The sequence below is a fragment of the Dromiciops gliroides genome, chromosome 5 (genome assembly GCF_019393635.1).
Source record: "Dromiciops gliroides isolate mDroGli1 chromosome 5, mDroGli1.pri, whole genome shotgun sequence".
NCBI lineage: Eukaryota > Metazoa > Chordata > Mammalia > Microbiotheria > Microbiotheriidae > Dromiciops > Dromiciops gliroides.
Genome location: NC_057865.1, coordinates 16,682,727 through 16,700,678, shown reverse-complemented (window position 1 = coordinate 16,700,678; position 17,952 = coordinate 16,682,727). Strand labels below are relative to the sequence as shown.

The following is a 17,952-nucleotide window of genomic DNA, read 5'->3' as shown; positions in this document are numbered from 1 at the left end:
ATAAAGCATTGGCCCTGGATTCAGGACAACCTGAGTTCAAATCCGGCCTCAGACACTTGACACTTACTAGCTGCGTGACCCTGGGCAAGTCACTTAACCCCATTGCCCCATTAAAAAAAAAAAAAAAAACAAGCATTTATGAGGCCCAAACTGTGCCAGCCACCACAAACACAGAGAAAAAGAGAAGCAGGCCCTGTCCTTGTGGAATTGGCATTGCCCTGAAGGAGGACACCGGGACCGAGAGGGCCATAGATACAACCATTTTAAGCCATTAAAGCTTAACTTCACTAAGGCCGTTGAAACAAGCCCGGTCCAAAAAGGAAAGAAAAAGTACTTGGGGCTGGGGGGAGGGGGACTGACCACTGGGAATCCTGAAGGAAACACCAGAAGGAGGCACACCCTGGGATGAGCCTTGAAGGGAACGAGGGGTTAGGAGGGTGGACAGAAGCACATTCCAGGCATGGGGGCAGTCTGGGCAAAGGCATGTGGATGGAGAATAGTCTCTCAATCAATTAGCAAACATTTACTAAGTCCCTGCCCCCAAGGAGCTGACACAGCCCTGCAGGGTTTAAAGCTGTAAGGGACCTTAAGGTGCCTTACAGAACCCCAAGATTAGAAGGGACCTCAAACAAGGCCAACTCTACCTGACCAGGAATCCCCTCCCGCCCATCCCCGATAACTGATTGTTCGATGTCTACAAAGCCCTCCGATTAATCATCTCATCACACTGCCTCATTTTAGACAGGGAAACTGAGGCAAGCCCAATGAGATCAAGGGACTTGCTTGTGGCCCAACAGGCAACGAGCGGCTGAGCCAGGATTCCAACCCAAGTCTGTGTCCCACACTCCATGCTTTTCCCACTGTCTGGTCAACAATCCTCTCAATGGGTCCAACCTGTCACCTTTGGGAGGAGCCTGGGGCCGATTCAAGTGGGAGTCGGTGTCATAGAGGGCAGCCTGATCTCAGATGCTGATACTCTAGGAGAGGGATCAGCCAATCCTCAGAGAGTCCAGGTCATAGGACTAGGAGGCTACTGGGGGGAATGGGAGGTGGAGCTCAAGCCCAGGACAGCGGCACCACAGTGACAGGACCCTCCTGGAAAAGACCTCACCTGCCCTGCCAATCAGCACAGGAGCAGGACTTGAGTTACCTCCCATGGAGAGAAAGCACCTCCCCACATCGGCATCCTGGAGCAGAGCCTGAGCTAGTACCATATCCAGGACCTCTCATGAGAGGTGGCTAAAGGGCTGGACTTAGAATCAGACATGTGTTCAAATCCCACTCACTGTATGACCCTATGTAAATCACCTCAGATTACTCACCCTTAGTTTCCTCATCTGTAAAATGGATATGATAAGGATACCTAAGCATTCACATATGTAAAGCACTTTGCAAACCTTAAAATGCTATCTCAAGGGGCGGCTAGGTGGTGCAGTGGATAAAGCACCAGCCCTGGAGTCAGGAGGACCTGAGTTCAAATCCGGCCTCAGATACTTGACACTTACTAGCTGTGTGACCCTGGGCAAGTCACTTAACTCTCACTGCCCCACAAAACAAAGCAAAGCAAAGGAAGATATGAGTTCAAATCCAAACTCACTAGCTGTGTGGCCCTGGGCAAGTCACTTAACCCCAACTGCCTCACCCAAAAAAAAAAAAGCTATCTCAACACCAGCTCTTTATTGCTGCTATTGGGGGCGGGAAAGACTTGGATCCTGCAACTGTCACAAGGAACAACACTAAAGACCTAATGACCAGTTAGAGAGATGGGAGAGTCGATTTTCTAGACACAAGAAGGATCTAGACGAGATTTACATCTTTGCCCAGACAGACAAAAGTGAGTTTTGTTTCATCCTTACTCTCTCAGGAACACGGTGCTGCCCCTTCCTTTTATTGTGTGGCAGCCGAATGCTTTTTTAATATACTCAGTCCCCCGTGATGAGGTGCTATCTGGAAGGAACCTCTCCCACGCATGGACTCCCAGGGCCCTGTCTCTCACACACACACACACACACACACACACACACACACCACATTCTCCCTCCAAAATAGAATCTGGCTCTAAAGCAAGCGAAGGTTTTCCTTCCATGGGAGCAAACAGGAGATGCCTCGGGTCCATCCAACAGGTGTCCTTTATCGTGAGTAATTACAAACCTAAGTTGCCCACTAGGAGAAATTCTGCTGTGGGTTCCTGTTGGCCCACTGAATTTAGGGAAGGAGACAGATTCAGAGCCATATCGGGAACAAGGGAAGTAGGGGATGGCTGTGGAACTGAAACTAAGCTATCAACCCAGGGAAACCCAGGAAATACAAGGCTGCCAAAAAGTAGGAACTAGCAAGATTCATCATTTTTTTAAAGTCTCCATTGTCAACCCCCAGTTTTGTGCCTGTTGTATTTCCCCTGGACTCCTCCATCTGCTTCCCCTGACTGAAGCCTTCCCTCTTAGAGAAGAAAACATTGGGGGCAGGTAGGTGGCACAGTGGATAAAGCACTGGCCCTGGATTCAGGAGGACCTGAGTTCAAATGTGACCTCAGACACTGGACACTTACTAGCTGTGTGACCCTGGGCAAGTCACTTAACCCTCCCTGCAACGGGGCGGGGCGGGGCGGGGCGGGGGGGGGGGGGAGAAGAAAACATTTAAGCAAAGCCAAGAAATACAGCATCTAGGGCTCCTGTGTATACCGCATCCCACCCCCCTAGAGGAGACAAGCACACTTCCTCCCTTAGCAGCTGTCCAGGATCTCAGGAGAGTCAGGTCCATAGAGTTGTTCATTGTTTTCCTAGCTCTCTCTTCACTCCTCACCACTTGACTCAGGTTTTCTCACGTTGCTCAGAATTCTTCATCTTCCTCTTTTCTTTGGTCTGGGCCTGGGACTTCTCTAGTGTAGGGAATTCTGGGTGAGGAAATTCCCTTCACCAATGCAGAGTTGTACCTGCTTTGAAATTTAAGAGTCTTGGAAAGCTACCTGAATCCCTAAGGTGCCACACAGACAGACAAATGTTTGTTGACTCTATGACTAACAGTCATTATGTGGCAAACTCAGGTCTTCCTGATTCTGAGACCAACTCTCTATCCATTAGTGTACACCTGCCCCTCAGTCTTTCTTATAACACAATAATACTCACAGAATTCAGTCAGTCAACAAGCGCTAATTAACATTCATTTAACACTTCCTATGTGCTGGGTGCTAGGGATAGAAAGAAAGGATAGGGGCAGCTAGGTGGTGCAGTGGATAAAGCACCAGCCCTGGATTCAGGAGGACCTGAGTTCAAATCCGACCTCAGACACTTGACACTTACTAGCTGTGTGACCCTGGACAAGTCACTTAACTCTCATTGCCCCACAAAAAAAAAAGAAAAAGAAGAAGAAAAGAAAGAAAGGATAACATGAGTCTCCTAGAGAAAAAAGGGAGGACCCCAGAGGGCATCTCAACCAACCACTTCATTTTACAGACAAAGAAACCAAGTACTGGAGAGTTTGTGCTTTGCCAAGGTGACACAGGTAGGAAGGAGCAAAGTGAGGATTCAAACCCATGTCCTTTCCCCCCAAATCTAGTGCTGCACCATTGGGCTCCCCCTATTATGTCCCCCAAGCCAGTCAAACACCTCCTAAGCACCCCTTCTATTCTGTGGGAGATACTTGTCCCTGTTCCAGCCACCCAGCGTTTCTAGCCAGATTCTCTTCCTCATTTGTTTTGGGGCTCCTGCTCTCCCCCCACCCAGTCCCTAGGCACCAATTCTGTTTCCACTTCGGGTCTGGGTTTTTTCTGGAACCACAAAATACACCATGTCCAGTCAGACGGAACCGCCTCCTAGAGGGTACATTCATTAGGAAAATCTATGGGGCAAAAAGTCTGAACAGCTCAGTGACTTTTGTTACATCATGAAGATTCATTTTTAGGTGCTTAGAGATCGTTATTAAGAAGGACGCTCACACAAAAAAAGGGGAAAAGAAATGGCCGAATAATGGAATGAAAGGCTTCAGGTACGGGCGATTTCCATAGTGGGGTGGCCTCCCTCCCACTCCGGCAGATTGGAACCTTGCAGGGCTCACCTCAAACTACGGATAAATCAATCAACATTATGAAGCACCTATTATGTGCCAGGCACTCTGCGAAGTGCTGGGAGTACAAAAAGAGACAAAAGACAGTCCCTGCCCTCAAGGAGCTTACAGTCTAATGGGGGGAGACTCGCAAACAACCATGTTCACATGAGGGAGACTGTGCATGATCCCCTCCATCGACCAGGTACTTTCCCCAAACATACCTCCATGTGTGACACTATCTCCCCCAGTGTACCATCAAGCCTCTGGAGCAGGCTGGCTCATGGCTGGCTCTATACCCAGCCCCCCCCTCCCCTCGCACATGCTGAACAAATCTGATGGACCACAGCTGGGGCCTGGCGGGGAGGAGGCCCAACTTGCCTCAGGGAAGCTGCCACCTGCTTTCAGTCACCCCAAGTTTCTCCCTGGACCACAGGCCCATCTTTGTACACACCAGTCTTCTTCCACAGCTATTTTACAGGCATGACCGGGAGTCATGAAAACCCAAAGAACTGAAGTGGAGGTTTACTCCCCAAAAAAAACAATGGAGAAGGGAATGGTGGGTGGGAGTACCTGAAATGCATTACAGTGAAGGAAGCTTCCTGGAGGGAGGGACTGTCTTTTTCCTCTTTTTGTATACCCAGCACTTAGCATAGTGTCTGGCACATAGTAGGTGCTTAATACATGTTTACTGAATGAATGAATGAATGAATGAATGAATGAATGAATGAATGAATGAATGAATGAATGAATGGGAATAGGTACAAAGTATGCCATTGAAGAAATAAATGAGGGGGAAGAGAAGATAGGCCAACCAGATAGAGAGAAGAGGAAGGGGAGGGAGAAAGGGAGAATTGGCAGCCAGTCCATGTTTTCCTGCTGCACCCTCCATATCCGGAGAACAACAGATTCATGGCAGGCCAGGGACAGTAACTGCAAAGGAAGCAGATGCCCATGAATAATGGGGACTGGGGGGGCAGCTAGGTGGCGCAGTGGATAAAGCACCGGCCCTGGATTCAGGAGGACCTGAGTTCAAATCCGGCCTCAGACACTTGACACTTACTAGCTGTGTGACCCTGGGCAAGTCACTTAACCCCCATTGCCCCTCAAAAAAAAAAAAACAAAAAAAAAACCCTAAATAACCCTCTCATGACATTCTTCCAAGCCTGGTACTTTTCTGTGAAATGCTGGGTTTGGACTGGCCTCATTTTCCCACCCAGATTAAGTTCATCTGCCAAAGAAACAAACTCTCAAATGGGAAAAATTACTGGGGGGGGGGGGTGTGAGGAGGGGAAAAAGGTAAGAACTGTAGGAATGAAGTGCAGAGGAAGAAGAACTGCTCATCACCCTTTAGAATCATCGGTGTCACAAGGCGTCAGATGGACAGAAAGGAAGACTCATGTCTAGGAAAGAGCCTGCCTGGTCTCTTACTCATAGGTTCCAGCCCAGCTGCTTCCCAGGAAGCACGCACCTAACGGGCCTCATGTTTGCTTCACATCAGCACAGAATTACAGTCTCAGAGGCCATTGAAGTCAATCTAGACCGTCTCCCCTAACTTATTCCCTGCTTGAAGACCTCTGAGGACGAGGAACTCACTACCTGTCCAATTAATTGGAAAATCTACAATGTTAGGAAGTTTTCCCTTAAACTGGGTCAACCGCTGTCTTTCTGTAATTTCCATGCACTGCTCCCAGTTCTGCCTTCTGGGGTTCAATAGAACACCGATCTTCAAAAGCTTTCATGCCCCCCTTTACGTCTCTTCTGCTCACATTCTAGACTGTCAGTCCAATTAGGACTAGAATATTATGATCCTGGAGGGTCAGAAATAGCCCAGGGAACACCAGCCTTCACCAGGCTTTATCTTAATCTTGCCCACTATTTGCTCTTTCTTCCTGAGGCATCCAGAACCTCTGTGTTTCCCCAAATCCCACACCTCTTCCTTCCCCTCTTAGGCTGTCTCCCCCCCAGACTGAACCTGCCCTCAGATTCATGCAGAAACAATCTACTAAATTTAGACTAAAGTGTTAATGGTGGTGAGCACCACAATCCTTTATCCCAATGCAAAAACCACCTTATCCCCAAAGTAATTAATTTATTAATGGTGACACCCAGTCACCAGTTATGGATGAGGACACAGTATTTAAGGCAAAGCCATCTTCTGGGTTTCTCTCTCCCATCCATACCATTCCAGGGTGATGTAGCCAGAAGAGTTGCAGATCTGTTTGGGTCAGCTAGGTGGCCCAGGGGCCTGGCATCAAGAAGCCCTGAGTTCAAATCCAGCCTCAGATGCTTCTTAGCTGTGTAACCCTGAGCAAGACATTTAAACTCTGCCTGCCTCAGTTTCTTCATATTATTATCTGGCGATAATAATAGTATCTAGCCCTAAGGGTTATTGTGAGGATCAAAGGAGAAAATCATCACAAAACCCTTAGCACTATTCCTGGTGCATAGTAGGCACTTTAGAAATGTTAGCGTAGAGAGAGAGGCTTCTTACCAAGGAAATCATAGGTACTAGTAAGGGTGGTGGTGGTGATAATGATAATAACTAAAGCCCTAAAAAATAACTAAATAACTAAATAAACTAAAATAACTAAATAAAAGCAATTGTCCTGGCGAAACAACTGAGTCCAGCCCCCAATGAAGCAATGCCTCCCTGGCAGCTCCCACGTTACAGAGGCTCGCAGAAGAGCTCCAGCCAGTCTGTTTGGACCCTGGATCACAGATCAAAAACCCCTTTCTGCACAAAAGCCTCCATCAGAAGCTGATCCACCACTCAGATACCTGCCCCACCCCCTTCGGATTCTTGGCTTGTCTCCATCACTGGGAGTGAGGATTCAGTCTGGTTCCATGAATCATCTTTATTAAAATATGTGCCCATAACATTTTAATTGTAAATTAAAGCTTCACGCCTGGATGAGGCTGAATGCATTCTCATCTGGCCAGGCCCTCAGCTAAGGTACATTAAGGGGAGGATCCGCCAGCCCCCACACCGTTCTCTGGGGAGGAGAGCCAATGCCAGGCTGGGGGGGGGGGGCGGCGCTCTCCCCCATCCCTTCACTCCTTTCCCAGGATTCCTTAAGTCAATAAAGGTTGTTTTTTTTTTTTTTTTACCAAGGTGAGCTGTGGTCGCTCCCCTGCCCCCACCCTCCAAAGAGGGCATTAAAGGGCCACATTTCCAGCCTGGCACTGCCCAGGGGTTGACACAGGGGTCTCACGCCCAGGCAAGGGCTGGGCTCATCTCAGCCTGAATGGAGGAGATTGGGAAAAATAGAATTGTTTTAAGCCAGACCAAGCACAGCTGGCAGACCGTTCTGCAGCCTGCATCTGGGTTGAGACAGAGGCATGGGCAAGGTGGGTGGAAGAAACACCTCTCCTATTTTGGGACTGCAAGAAAGCTTCCCTAATGGGGAGGTGACTCCCCACGGCAGCTGCTCTCCAGGGGAATTCACCCACACATGCAAATTGGTGTTAAGAATGAAAGATTTAATTTGGAGAAGCAGACACTTAAAAGGATTGAAGACCAGTAAAAGGGAGTTGGGGCGCTTGGCAATTTTGATGGGGAAGGAGCTATATTATGGGAAACCAGAAGTGGTGAGTTACCCCAAGGCTTAAAGGTGAGCACTGAAGGGTTTAGAGCTAGGAGGGGCTTCTGAGAGGCAGAGTAGAGAGAGTTCTGGATTTGAACTCAAGCCTTCCTGACCCCACATCCTGCCTTAGAGACCTAGCAGCAGTAATAACCCCAAGGAAGTCCCTTCCCTTTGGCCTCAATTTCTTCCTCTACAAAATGGGCATTCTAAAATCATTCCCCGGGGCAGCTAGATGGCCAGCGGATAGAGTACTGGCCCTGGAGTCAGGAGGACTTGAGTTCAAATCCGGTCTCAGACACTTAACATTTACTAGTTGTGTGACCCTGGGCAAGTCACTTAACCCCAATTGCCTCAAATAAATAAATAAATAGATAGATAAATCAATAAATCAAATCAAATCATTCCCCTCCCAGGGTTGTTGAGGACCCAAAGAGGTAACACACACAACGGGCTGAAGTCATTATATAAATGCCAGCAGGTATGATTACTGGCCCAACCCATCAGCCCCCCCAGCCATCTGACAGGTAAGGAAAGGGAAACCCAGGGCGGGAGACTAACAGCATCCCAGGAATTAGATGTGGAGAAGACCAAGCCCAGCTTCCACCCTGAACAGATGAGGCCCAGAGAGGGGAAATCACTCATGCGAAGTCACAGTTTCGAGGGGGTTGGCCATGAGTGCAAATCCTGCTTCTTGTCCCTTACCACCCATGTGACCTTGGCCCATTCCCTAGGGCCGGGGTTCAGTTTCCTCATCAATCAGAGGAGGGGCTTGGGCTGGATGGCCTCTCAGGCCCCTTCCCAAGTCACCTGATTTCTCTCAGGCTCAGTCCCTCATCTGTAAAACAGGAAATTCTGGTACTGACCCGATCTTCCTGGGCTGTTATCAGGAGAGTGCTGCTTGCACAGTGCTTGAAAGAAGCTGAGGGATGTAAAGACTCAGAGACTGGGAGCTGGGAGGGACCTCAGCAAGCATCTAGTCCATGCTCCCATTTTACAGATAAAGACACTGAGGCCCAAAAGAATTAAGGGGTTTGTCCAGGGTTCTAGGGGTCACAGGTCCCAAAAGACAGAGCTGGAGGGAGCCTCAGAGCCTGTCCAGCTTATGTCATAGATGAAGCAGCTGCGAGAAAAGTGAAGTCACACAGGTAGTGGGTGTAAGAGGCAGGATTTGAACCCAGATCCTCTGAATCCTGGTCTCAGTTTTTCTACAACCGCTCCCAAACCAGCAGGCTCAGAAGCTGAGGGGATGCAGCCACATTCAGAAAGATAATAGCTCACCTCCCGATCTGGGGAGATTCTGATGGAAGGCCAAGACACATCCCCAGAAGTATCTGGGCCAAAGGCCATCACCTAAAAAGAGGGCCCTGAATGGGAGGAAAATCTATGCCTGGACACCAGCTACCAGTTATCAACAAACAGAAGAACCTTCTAGAGGCATCACCTCCTTCCAGGCTCTCTCAGAGGCGACCTCACCAGGAGAAAGATCGAGGTCTAATGACCTCACCTTACAGAGGAAGAAACTGAGGCACAGAAAGAGAAAGCCATTTCCTTAAAAAAAAAAGTTTCACTTTTGCCTTTGTCTATCCAGGGCCCAGCAAGCAGAGGGCTTTAGTAAATGCCTGACAGTCGACTGATTCAATGAAAGTCTCCCTCTCCTTGGGGGCAGCTAGGTGGTGAAGTGCATAGAGCACCGGCCCTAGATTCAGAAGGACCTGAGTTCAAATCCAGACACTTGGCACTTACTAGCTGTGTGACCCTGAGCAAGTCACTTAACCCTCATTTCCCCCTGCAAAAAAAGAAAAGAAAAGAAAGTCTCCCTCTCCAAGCCCATAGAAACATGAGCAATAATAACAAAGGGACAGCATCTCTTAGGGGAGAAAGGCCGAGCCTAGAAGTCATGAAGACCTATCACCCTACACATACTGGCTGTGTGACCCTGGATGAGTCATCCAGACTGTGCATCAAAGAGGAGGTGCCCACCTGCACCAGCAGAAGGACTGTGCTTATCTGGGAGGTCCTTCTACCAACAAAATCACCATTCAGAAAAATACTGTTATTCCCTCCCCAGCCCAAATGATACTCTTGGTCCTGCAAATACCTTCATCAATGTGGGGGGAAAGCTAGTAGAGAACATCCTTCCAACAACTCCCTGGGCAGCTAGGTGATACCTAAAGTGAAGACCCAAGTTCAAATCTGACCTCAGACACTGAGTAGCTGTGTGACCCTGGGAAAGTCACTTCACCCTGTTTGCCTCGGTTTCCTCATCTGTCAAATGAGCTGGAGAAGGAAATGGCCAAGCACTCCAGTATTTCTGCCAAGTATGAAAAATTATTACTAATAACCAATAATTTGGGGGGAGATGCAGAGCTCTCCCCTTCTTCCAAAGTTCTGAATTAGTCTAGTTCTGTTTGTTTGTTTTTCAGGCAATGAGGGTGAAGTGACTTGCCCAGGGTCACACAGCTAGTAAGTGCCAAGAGTCTGAGGCCGGATTTGAACTCAGGTCCTTCTGAATCCAGGGCTGGTGCTATATCCACTGCACCACCTAGCTGCCCCCAAGGAGAAGACGACTGTCAATGAATCAGTTGACTGTCAGGCATTTACTACAGCCCTCTGCTTGCTGGGCCCTGGCTAGACAAAGGTAAAAGTGAAACTTTTTTTTTTTTTTAAGGAAATGGCTTCCTCTCTCTGTGCCTCAGTTTCTTCCTCTGTAAGGTGAGCTGGCAAGAAAGAAAGAAAGAAATGAATAAATAAATAAATGAATGGATGGATAGATAAATAAATAAATGAGTGAGTAAATAAATAAATGGATAGAGGGATGGATGGATGGATAGATAGATAGATAGATAGATAGATAGATAGATAGATAGATAGATAGATAGATAGATAGATAGATAGATAGATAGACAGACAGACTGCTGGCCCTATTAATAAAATGATGAAATTACCCAGAAACCAGATCTCTACCTTTTTAGCCGTCCCACAAGAAAATTTCAAACCAGATAAGAGTGAAGGCAAGCTCCACCCATGGATCAGGTAAGCCTCAGGCCAGCTGGTGACACTTCCTGGCAAAGTCTCATGGCTCTGTGACAATCCGAACAGGGGACCAAGGTCATCTAGTCCAATGCCCTTATTAAACCTACGAGGAACCTGAGGCTCAAAGGGCTTCAGTGATTTGCTTCAGGGCACATATGGAATAAGGAGCCCAGGCAGGATTCGAACCCACTGCTTGGACACCAACTCTGGCGTTCTTCCCCATGTGTCCCCTGCCTCCTAAATGAGGAGAGGCTGTGCAGCCCCCCAGTAACTCCCTGTTGGCTATCTCACGACAGAAGTGACTCACCTTTTTCTTCTCCTCCGGAAACATCTTCAGCGTCAATGGGAATCTGAAAAACAGAAGAGGAGGCGCTAAGTCCTTGGAGTGACAGCGCTGGCCGAGGTACTGGTCTCCTCGTGTCCCACAGTCCATCCAGCCTTCTGGACACCACACCCCGCCTTCACCGATCGCTACAAAGCTACCGCAGGCGGGGGTTCCAAACTAAACGGGGCTCAGGCCTCCCAAACTGCAAAGCCCGGTGCCAGGCCCTGCCCTCGGGAAGATTACAGTCCTGTAAGGGCTAGGTAAGTTATGCATGGCCGAGGGACCACAGACCTGAGAGAGAAAGCCGCATCTTTTTAGTTTTCTTTCTTTCTTTTTTGGGGAGGGTGAGGCAATTGGGGTTAAGTGACTTGCCCAGAGTCACACAGCGAGTGTCAAGTGTCTGAGGTCGGATTTGAACCCAGGTCCTCCTGACTCTAGGGCCAGTGCTCTATCCACTGAGCCACCTAGCTGCCCCGAAAGCCACATCTTTTAAGACCTAAGGAATTGTACCCCAGGAGGCACTGGGCTAAGCACAAAGTGGGCGGAAGGCCATGCCTGCCCTCAAGGGGCTCACAATCCACTGGCTGCTTCTGAGGCTACCTCACTGGACTGAATTGGATTGGATGAAGGAAAGGAACACGCCGGAAGGATCGGGGGCAGTCATCGAGAAGAGGGGCTTTAAATGCCAGAGAAGGTCACTGCTGAGGCTGGGGTCAGATTTGTGTGCCTTGGGTGGAGCAGGGCCTGGGGGGCATACTCACTGGTGCTTTCAAACCCTGGTACACACAGAAACCTCAGCAGTGGATAGAATGCGGACCCTGCCAGCTTGATCACACCTATTATTCACATTTCTAAAGGGCCTTCAGGGCTAGAAAACTCTTTTCCAGGGAGGCAGCTAGGTGGTGCAGTGGATAAAGCACCGGCCCTGGATTCAGAAGGACCTGAGTTCAAATCCGGCCCCAAACACTTGACACTTACTGGCTGTGTGACCCTGGGCAAGTCACTTAACCCTCATTGCCCCGCAAAAAAGAAAAAAGGGGAAAACTCTTTTCTGACAAACATCAGGTGAGGGTGTGATGTGGTTATGCCCATTTAACAGATTAGAGAACTGAGGCTCAGAGAGGAAAAAAAGGGATTGAGAAGCCCCATGACTTGTCAGTGGGGCCCAGAGGAGAGTCATGTTATTAAGTGACGGTCTCCAGCCAGGCTAGACCTCTGGACCCCATGTCCAGAATTCTTTCCATATGACACATGTTCATGCTAAAGAATTATGCTTCAGAAGAGTGGAAATCTCACCCTCCCTGCTAACCTCAATGCACTGTGTTCCCTCCCAACCCCAGGGAAACTGATTTCACTTCCTCCTTCTAAATCCCCCCTAAACCACCTGGACCCCGAGCTGGGTCCCATCCCCTCTGGCGCTCAGGGACCGGGCCCTGTGGGCCTCAGCCAAGCAGTTTGGAAATCCCTCCAGACCAAGGAGAAAATACACTGACTCACTGAACCCACTACACACCGCCAAGTCAGGGTTTGCGAAGCCCTTTTACAAAGGCTTGTCCCCTTTAATTCCAGGTAGACCTGATGCCTCTCATCCACGCCCCTGCCTCTTTGCCCCTCCCCTCCAGGGGTTGCAAGCCCATGGCCTTTGGCCCATCTACTCTGGGCCCATCGCAGTCATGACTGGCTCCACCTCAAGTTCAGGCTGCAGTAACCCCGGCAGCTTTTGCCAATCCAAGGCCCCAGGGTTCCCATCCCTAGGATTTTCCAGACCAAAGCTCCCCAAAGAAGCAGGCCACCACTTCCTTCCAAGCACAGCCTGTCCTGGATGAAACGTGAGCTCTCTGAGGGCAGGGATGCCCCGGCTTTTGTAACGACAGCCCCGGCTTTTAGCTCGAGCTTGAAGCTCTTAATCAATCAACAAGAGCTTGTTATGCGCCTTCCTTGGGCACAGTGCCCATTCCTTGGTCTCTCACTTGGTGGTTTTCATAGCTAATCTCCAAACCTCAATCCCCTCTTTAGGCTTCAATAGGACAATACTGCACTGAGTTGGGTGGGGAGCTTATCTGCTCACTAATCATTGATGTCATCAGCTGGCTGTTACGTAAAAGAGCCATCCCTAATTACCAATCAAGAAAATGTTTATGAAGCTCCTACTGTGTGCTGAGCTGGAGAATCACAAGGGAATCGGTCCCTGCTCTCTGGGAGCTCCACCACCACAACTAGCAAGAGATGCGTCCTCCGAGAAGGTCCAGCGATGGCGGTCTGATCTTTGGGAAGACTGAGGGGAGGAGGCATGAGCCAAGAAGGCTGGCAAGGGCCCCCAAAATACACCGGACAGCTACTTAATGCATTAGTCATCAAGCTCTTTCACCAGGTTCTAACCTTTTATCCCATTTCAGGTGATTAACTGAGCCTTGGCTTTCTGCCTGGTAACCAAGTCCCCATGTTGAGATTCCAACCCTGGGGGCAGCTCAGTGGCACAGTGGATAAAGTACTGGCCCTGGATTCAGGAGGACCTGAGTTCAAATCCAACATTTGACACTTACTAGCTGTGTAACACTGGGCAAGTGACTTAACCTTCATTGCCCTGCCAAAAGAAAGAGAGAGAGAGAGATTCCAGCCCAGGTCCCTGACTTCATATCCAGCGGTTCCATGGGCGTGCTGCACCTGGTCCCTGGAGCCCTGCCTTGTTCCTCCCTGGACCACAGGTACGGGAATCACCCAGGACTCCCATTTGCCTGCCTGGATTTTCTTCTGTCTGGATTCTGGAGCTTTCTCCATCCCAAGTTTCTCCAGCAGCCTGGCCTGAATGCCCGGTTCTGCATTGAGCCCAGTTCTGGCCCAACTGGCCAGGGACCAGAATTATCGGAGGAGCGGTAACGGAAGCTGTTAGCTCTGTAACTGCAGTTTAGAAGGGCTGGAGCCCAGGGCATCCAGAGTCAACTGTGGCTGGTGGGAAAAGGGAAGGAGCTGAGAGCTTCCCTGCCCTCTGCTTGGTCTTGGGTTGCCTCATTCTGGGGTCTGGAGACAGAAATCAGATAAGAAGGGGTTGGGGCTGCCTGCAGAGAGCCTGGGCCCTGGAAGGGGAGAGGACTGCTCATATTTCACAGGAGGCCGGCACAAGCCGGGCTCTTCAAATAGTAATAACTTCCTTATTGTTTTGTTATTTTAATAGAGAAAGACAAACACTGTGTACAGGTGTCCCCAGCAGCAGAGCAGGTGTAAGGTTTGGAAACCAACACCTCACTGGGCCATGGGCCTACCTGGAGTGGAAACCAGGTAGAAAAGTCCTGGGGCTCCTGAAAGGGGAGCAAACTGATCCTGGATCTGGCCCTGGAACAAAGCCCAGAGGCCACCAGGGCCCTGCCTCTCACTTTACAGGGGAAGAAACTGAGGCCCAGTGAGGTTACCTGGGTGGATGGCCCACCCAGCATGGCCAAGGTACTGTACAAGGACAGTCGGCCTAGGAGAGAGAAGTACCGAGGAGGCCAGAAAGGTCTATGGGCTATCATTAACCAATCAACAAAAGCTCTAGAAATAAAACCAACCACCAGAACTCTTTGGGGAGGGAGCTCCCCACCCCCAATCAAGGCCTAGCAGGCAAAGGCGCCATGCACACAGGCCTATGTGATGTCTACAGAATGCAGCAATCTGTCCAATTTCTTGGTATCCACCCAAGAGCCTAAAGCCAAGGGGAAAATCCTTGGAAAACCAAAGAGATGCAGGTGAGCCGTTGGTGCTATTGTTAACCTGAGTCTTTGGGATGCTGTGAAGGAAAGCAGAGCCCAAAAGAGTTTCATAACATGCTAAGGCTTTATGGTTGTTGACTTCTGTTAGTTAAAAAAAAAAAATGCTGTAACAGGATCTGTATACAATTGGGAAGCCTGGGAATCAGCCCACCAATGTTTTGCACACAGTAGGAGCTTGACAAGAATGAATAAATGGGGGCAGCTAGGTGGTACAGTGGATAGAGCACTGGCCCTGGAGTCAGGAGTACCTGGGTTCAAATCCGGCCTCAGACACTTAACACTTACTAGCTGTGTGACCCTGGGCAAGTCACTTAACCCCAATTGCCTCACTTAAAAAAAAAAAAAAAACAAAGAATGAATAAATGAAGTACAGAAAATTATGATTAAACATAAATGAAAGAGCAGGCTCAAAGCAGTTGATGTTGTCTTGGTAACCAAGAACAGGGAATTCAACTTGCTATTAGAACATACCCATCCTGCCTTCCCAACGGCTGGGGGAGGAGATGGATGGAGGGAGAGGATTTGGAACTGAAAATAAAAATAAAATAAAAGAACGTGCCCACCCTATCCTTTTTGTTTTCAAGGGAGGGAAGGAGAGGAACTGATGGAGAGAAGCTTCTATTACACTGACTAAAACAATTAACAAAAGCCAACATTTATAAAGAACTTTAAGGTCTGGATTTGCAAAGCACTTTGGGTAAATGATCTCAATTGAGATTAATTTGATTCTGAATCTAGAGTCAGAGGTTCTGGGTTCAAATCCAGCCCCTGACACTTACTATTGTATATCCTTGGCCAAGTCATTTATCCTGCCTAGGTCTCAGTTTTCTCATCTATAAAGTGAGGAAGCTGGCTCTAAATCCATGATTTCTGATCATCATTCCCTTCAGCATTTATTAAGCACCTACTCGGGGCAGCTAGATGGCGCAGTGGATAGAGCACCGGCCCTGGATTCAGGAGGACCTGAGTTCAAATCTGGCCTCAGACACTTAACACTTATTAGCTGTGTGACTCTGGGCAAGTCACTTAACCACAATTGCCTCACAAAAAAAAAAAAAATTTCACATCCACGCATCAGTCCAGATGCCAGGGATGAGGACAAAGAAGGGCTGACAACCCCAGGAGGCTCAGAGGCCAAGAGATTTGTCCAGGGTCACACAGCTCTTGGTGCCAGGATTAGGATTCAAACCCAGGTCTTCCTGACTCCAGGTCCAGCCCTTTGGGAATTTCTGCCAGCTCTGCTGCCTGGCTAGGGCGGTGTAGACATGGCCTGAAAACATAGACTGGCTTCAGGATCTTTTCTCTGGCCAGGGAACCCAGTCATTGCTATTGATTCTCTCTTTCTTTTGGGTTCCTACAGACTGACCTCATAGCCATCTGGTCCAGCCCCTTCATCTTACAAGGGGGAAACTGAGGCAAGGAGCTGGGAAGACTGGTCTTGGGTCACACAACGAAGAGGCAAGAGCCCCATTTCCTGACTCCTGCCCTTTGCCAAATCAATCTGGAATTCAACCTTGGGTCGGAAGGCCTTTGCCAAAGCTGGTCAGATTTCTGGGGAGAATTTCGACAGAAAAGACAACAGATTTCATCACCAAACTTGGAAGTCACTGAGAATATTTTGAAGTCTCCCAGTCACAATCCAGGGCACACAAGCCCAAACACTGGAAACCAAGCCAATTTTCTTGCGAAGGGACGACCTTTTGAGAAACCAGCCAGCACTCTTCCTGCAGTCCTTCTAGCTGTGGTTTCACTTCCTGAGTCAACGGACAGGGAAGGTGCCCAAAGGCATGTGGAGGGGCCAAGCCTCGTGTCAGAGGAGGAAACTGAGGAAGACCCAGAGAGATGAGTCCGTCTGGCCCAGAGGCACACGGTCTCCCCTATTCCTTCCACTTAAGCAATCCTACCGCTAAAAATACATTATCTGGTGTCTAGAAGGAACCCCAGACTAAGCGGCTGGCTGCTGCCATTTACCTCCTGTGAGACTTCAGAGAAGCCCCTCAGCATCTCTGGGCCTCAGCTCCCACAGCTGTGAAATGAGGCTGGATAGGGTGGCTCCAAAGACCCTCTCCTGTTCTAAATCATCACCATCATTGGCAACAACGACAACAACAACAATAATGGCCAGCATTTCCTTGGCACTTTGCAAAGCCCTTTACCTGGGTGCCAGGTGCTGTTATTATCCCCATTTTGAAGATGGGGAAAAGAAGGCTCAGAAAAGTTAAATGACTTGTGAGGAGTCACACAGTAAGTGTCTATGGTGGGATTCGAACTGGGGTCATTCTACTTCTAGGGTCACCCAGCTGAGGAAGTGACAGCCTCCTGGTCTACCATATGAGGGGGCTGGATTCAGTCACAGGATGCCAGATTACAAGCTGCAGTTTGGAGACTTCCGAAACAGCATTCCTCATTACATAGATGAAGGGGGCAGCACCAAAGAGGGGTCTTGCCCAGGGTCACTGGGCAGCCCGGAGCCCAGGCGGGACACGTGAAGCTGCCTCCTACGACTTAGACAGTCTTCCTACAAATCCAGGCCTGTGGTGCCCTGACCCGCTCACTCTCTTCTGAGGACCCTAAGGGAGAAACAGCTCTCACTCCCTAATCTAGAAATGTTTGGAGGGATTTAAAGGCCCCCAATTCACAGGGGAAGAAACAGAGACCCCGCCAAGGTCGAAGGTCGGGAGATCCAGATCCAGCAGGAGAGTCCCCACAAGCCAGCTGGTCTAACCCCTTCTTTTTACAGGGAGACAATGCGACCACTCATAGCCACACCGCTAATAAGTAGGCGAGCTGGGATTCACACTCAGATCCTGAGGCTCTGAAGACAGCCTCTACCATAAAGGCCTCCTGGCTGTCCCAGGCTCAAGGTTACAAAGGCAATGGGCAGGGCAGCTAGGTGGCTCAGTGGATAGAGCACCGGCCCTGGAATCAGGAGGACCTGAGTTCAAATCCGACCTCAGACACTTAACACTTACTAGCTGTGTGACCCTGGGCAAGTCACTTAACTCCAATTGCCTCACCTAAAAAAAAATAAAAATAAAAACAGAGGGCAAAACCAGCTGAAGTCACACTTTAAAAAAAAATCAGCAAAGTCAATGGGCGTCAGAGCCAAGACTCAGGCTATCTCCCATCCAAGAGGCCCTCTTGTTCCCCATTTCCCAGAGCCTCAGGAGGTTCATCATTAAACAGGGGACAGGAGTGGGGGAAGGGCCAGCCTGGGACG

At 49.2% G+C, this 17,952-nt stretch overlaps 1 protein-coding gene across 5 annotated transcripts in view; it reads right to left on the bottom strand.

The window, feature by feature from the left end:
* SNX10 (sorting nexin 10) overlaps positions 1 to 17,952 on the bottom strand; it is a 69,502-nt gene that overhangs the window by 27,989 nt on the left and 23,561 nt on the right. For all 5 annotated transcript variants that reach the window (XM_043968436.1, XM_043968438.1, XM_043968434.1 and 2 more), the window contains one exon: positions 10,969 to 11,011. Coding sequence is in view for 3 of the 5 variants with exons in the window: in XM_043968438.1 (XP_043824373.1) it covers positions 10,969 to 10,992 (24 nt within the window). In the remaining 2 variants the exon portion in view is untranslated. The remainder of the gene's footprint in view (positions 1 to 10,968; positions 11,012 to 17,952) is intronic.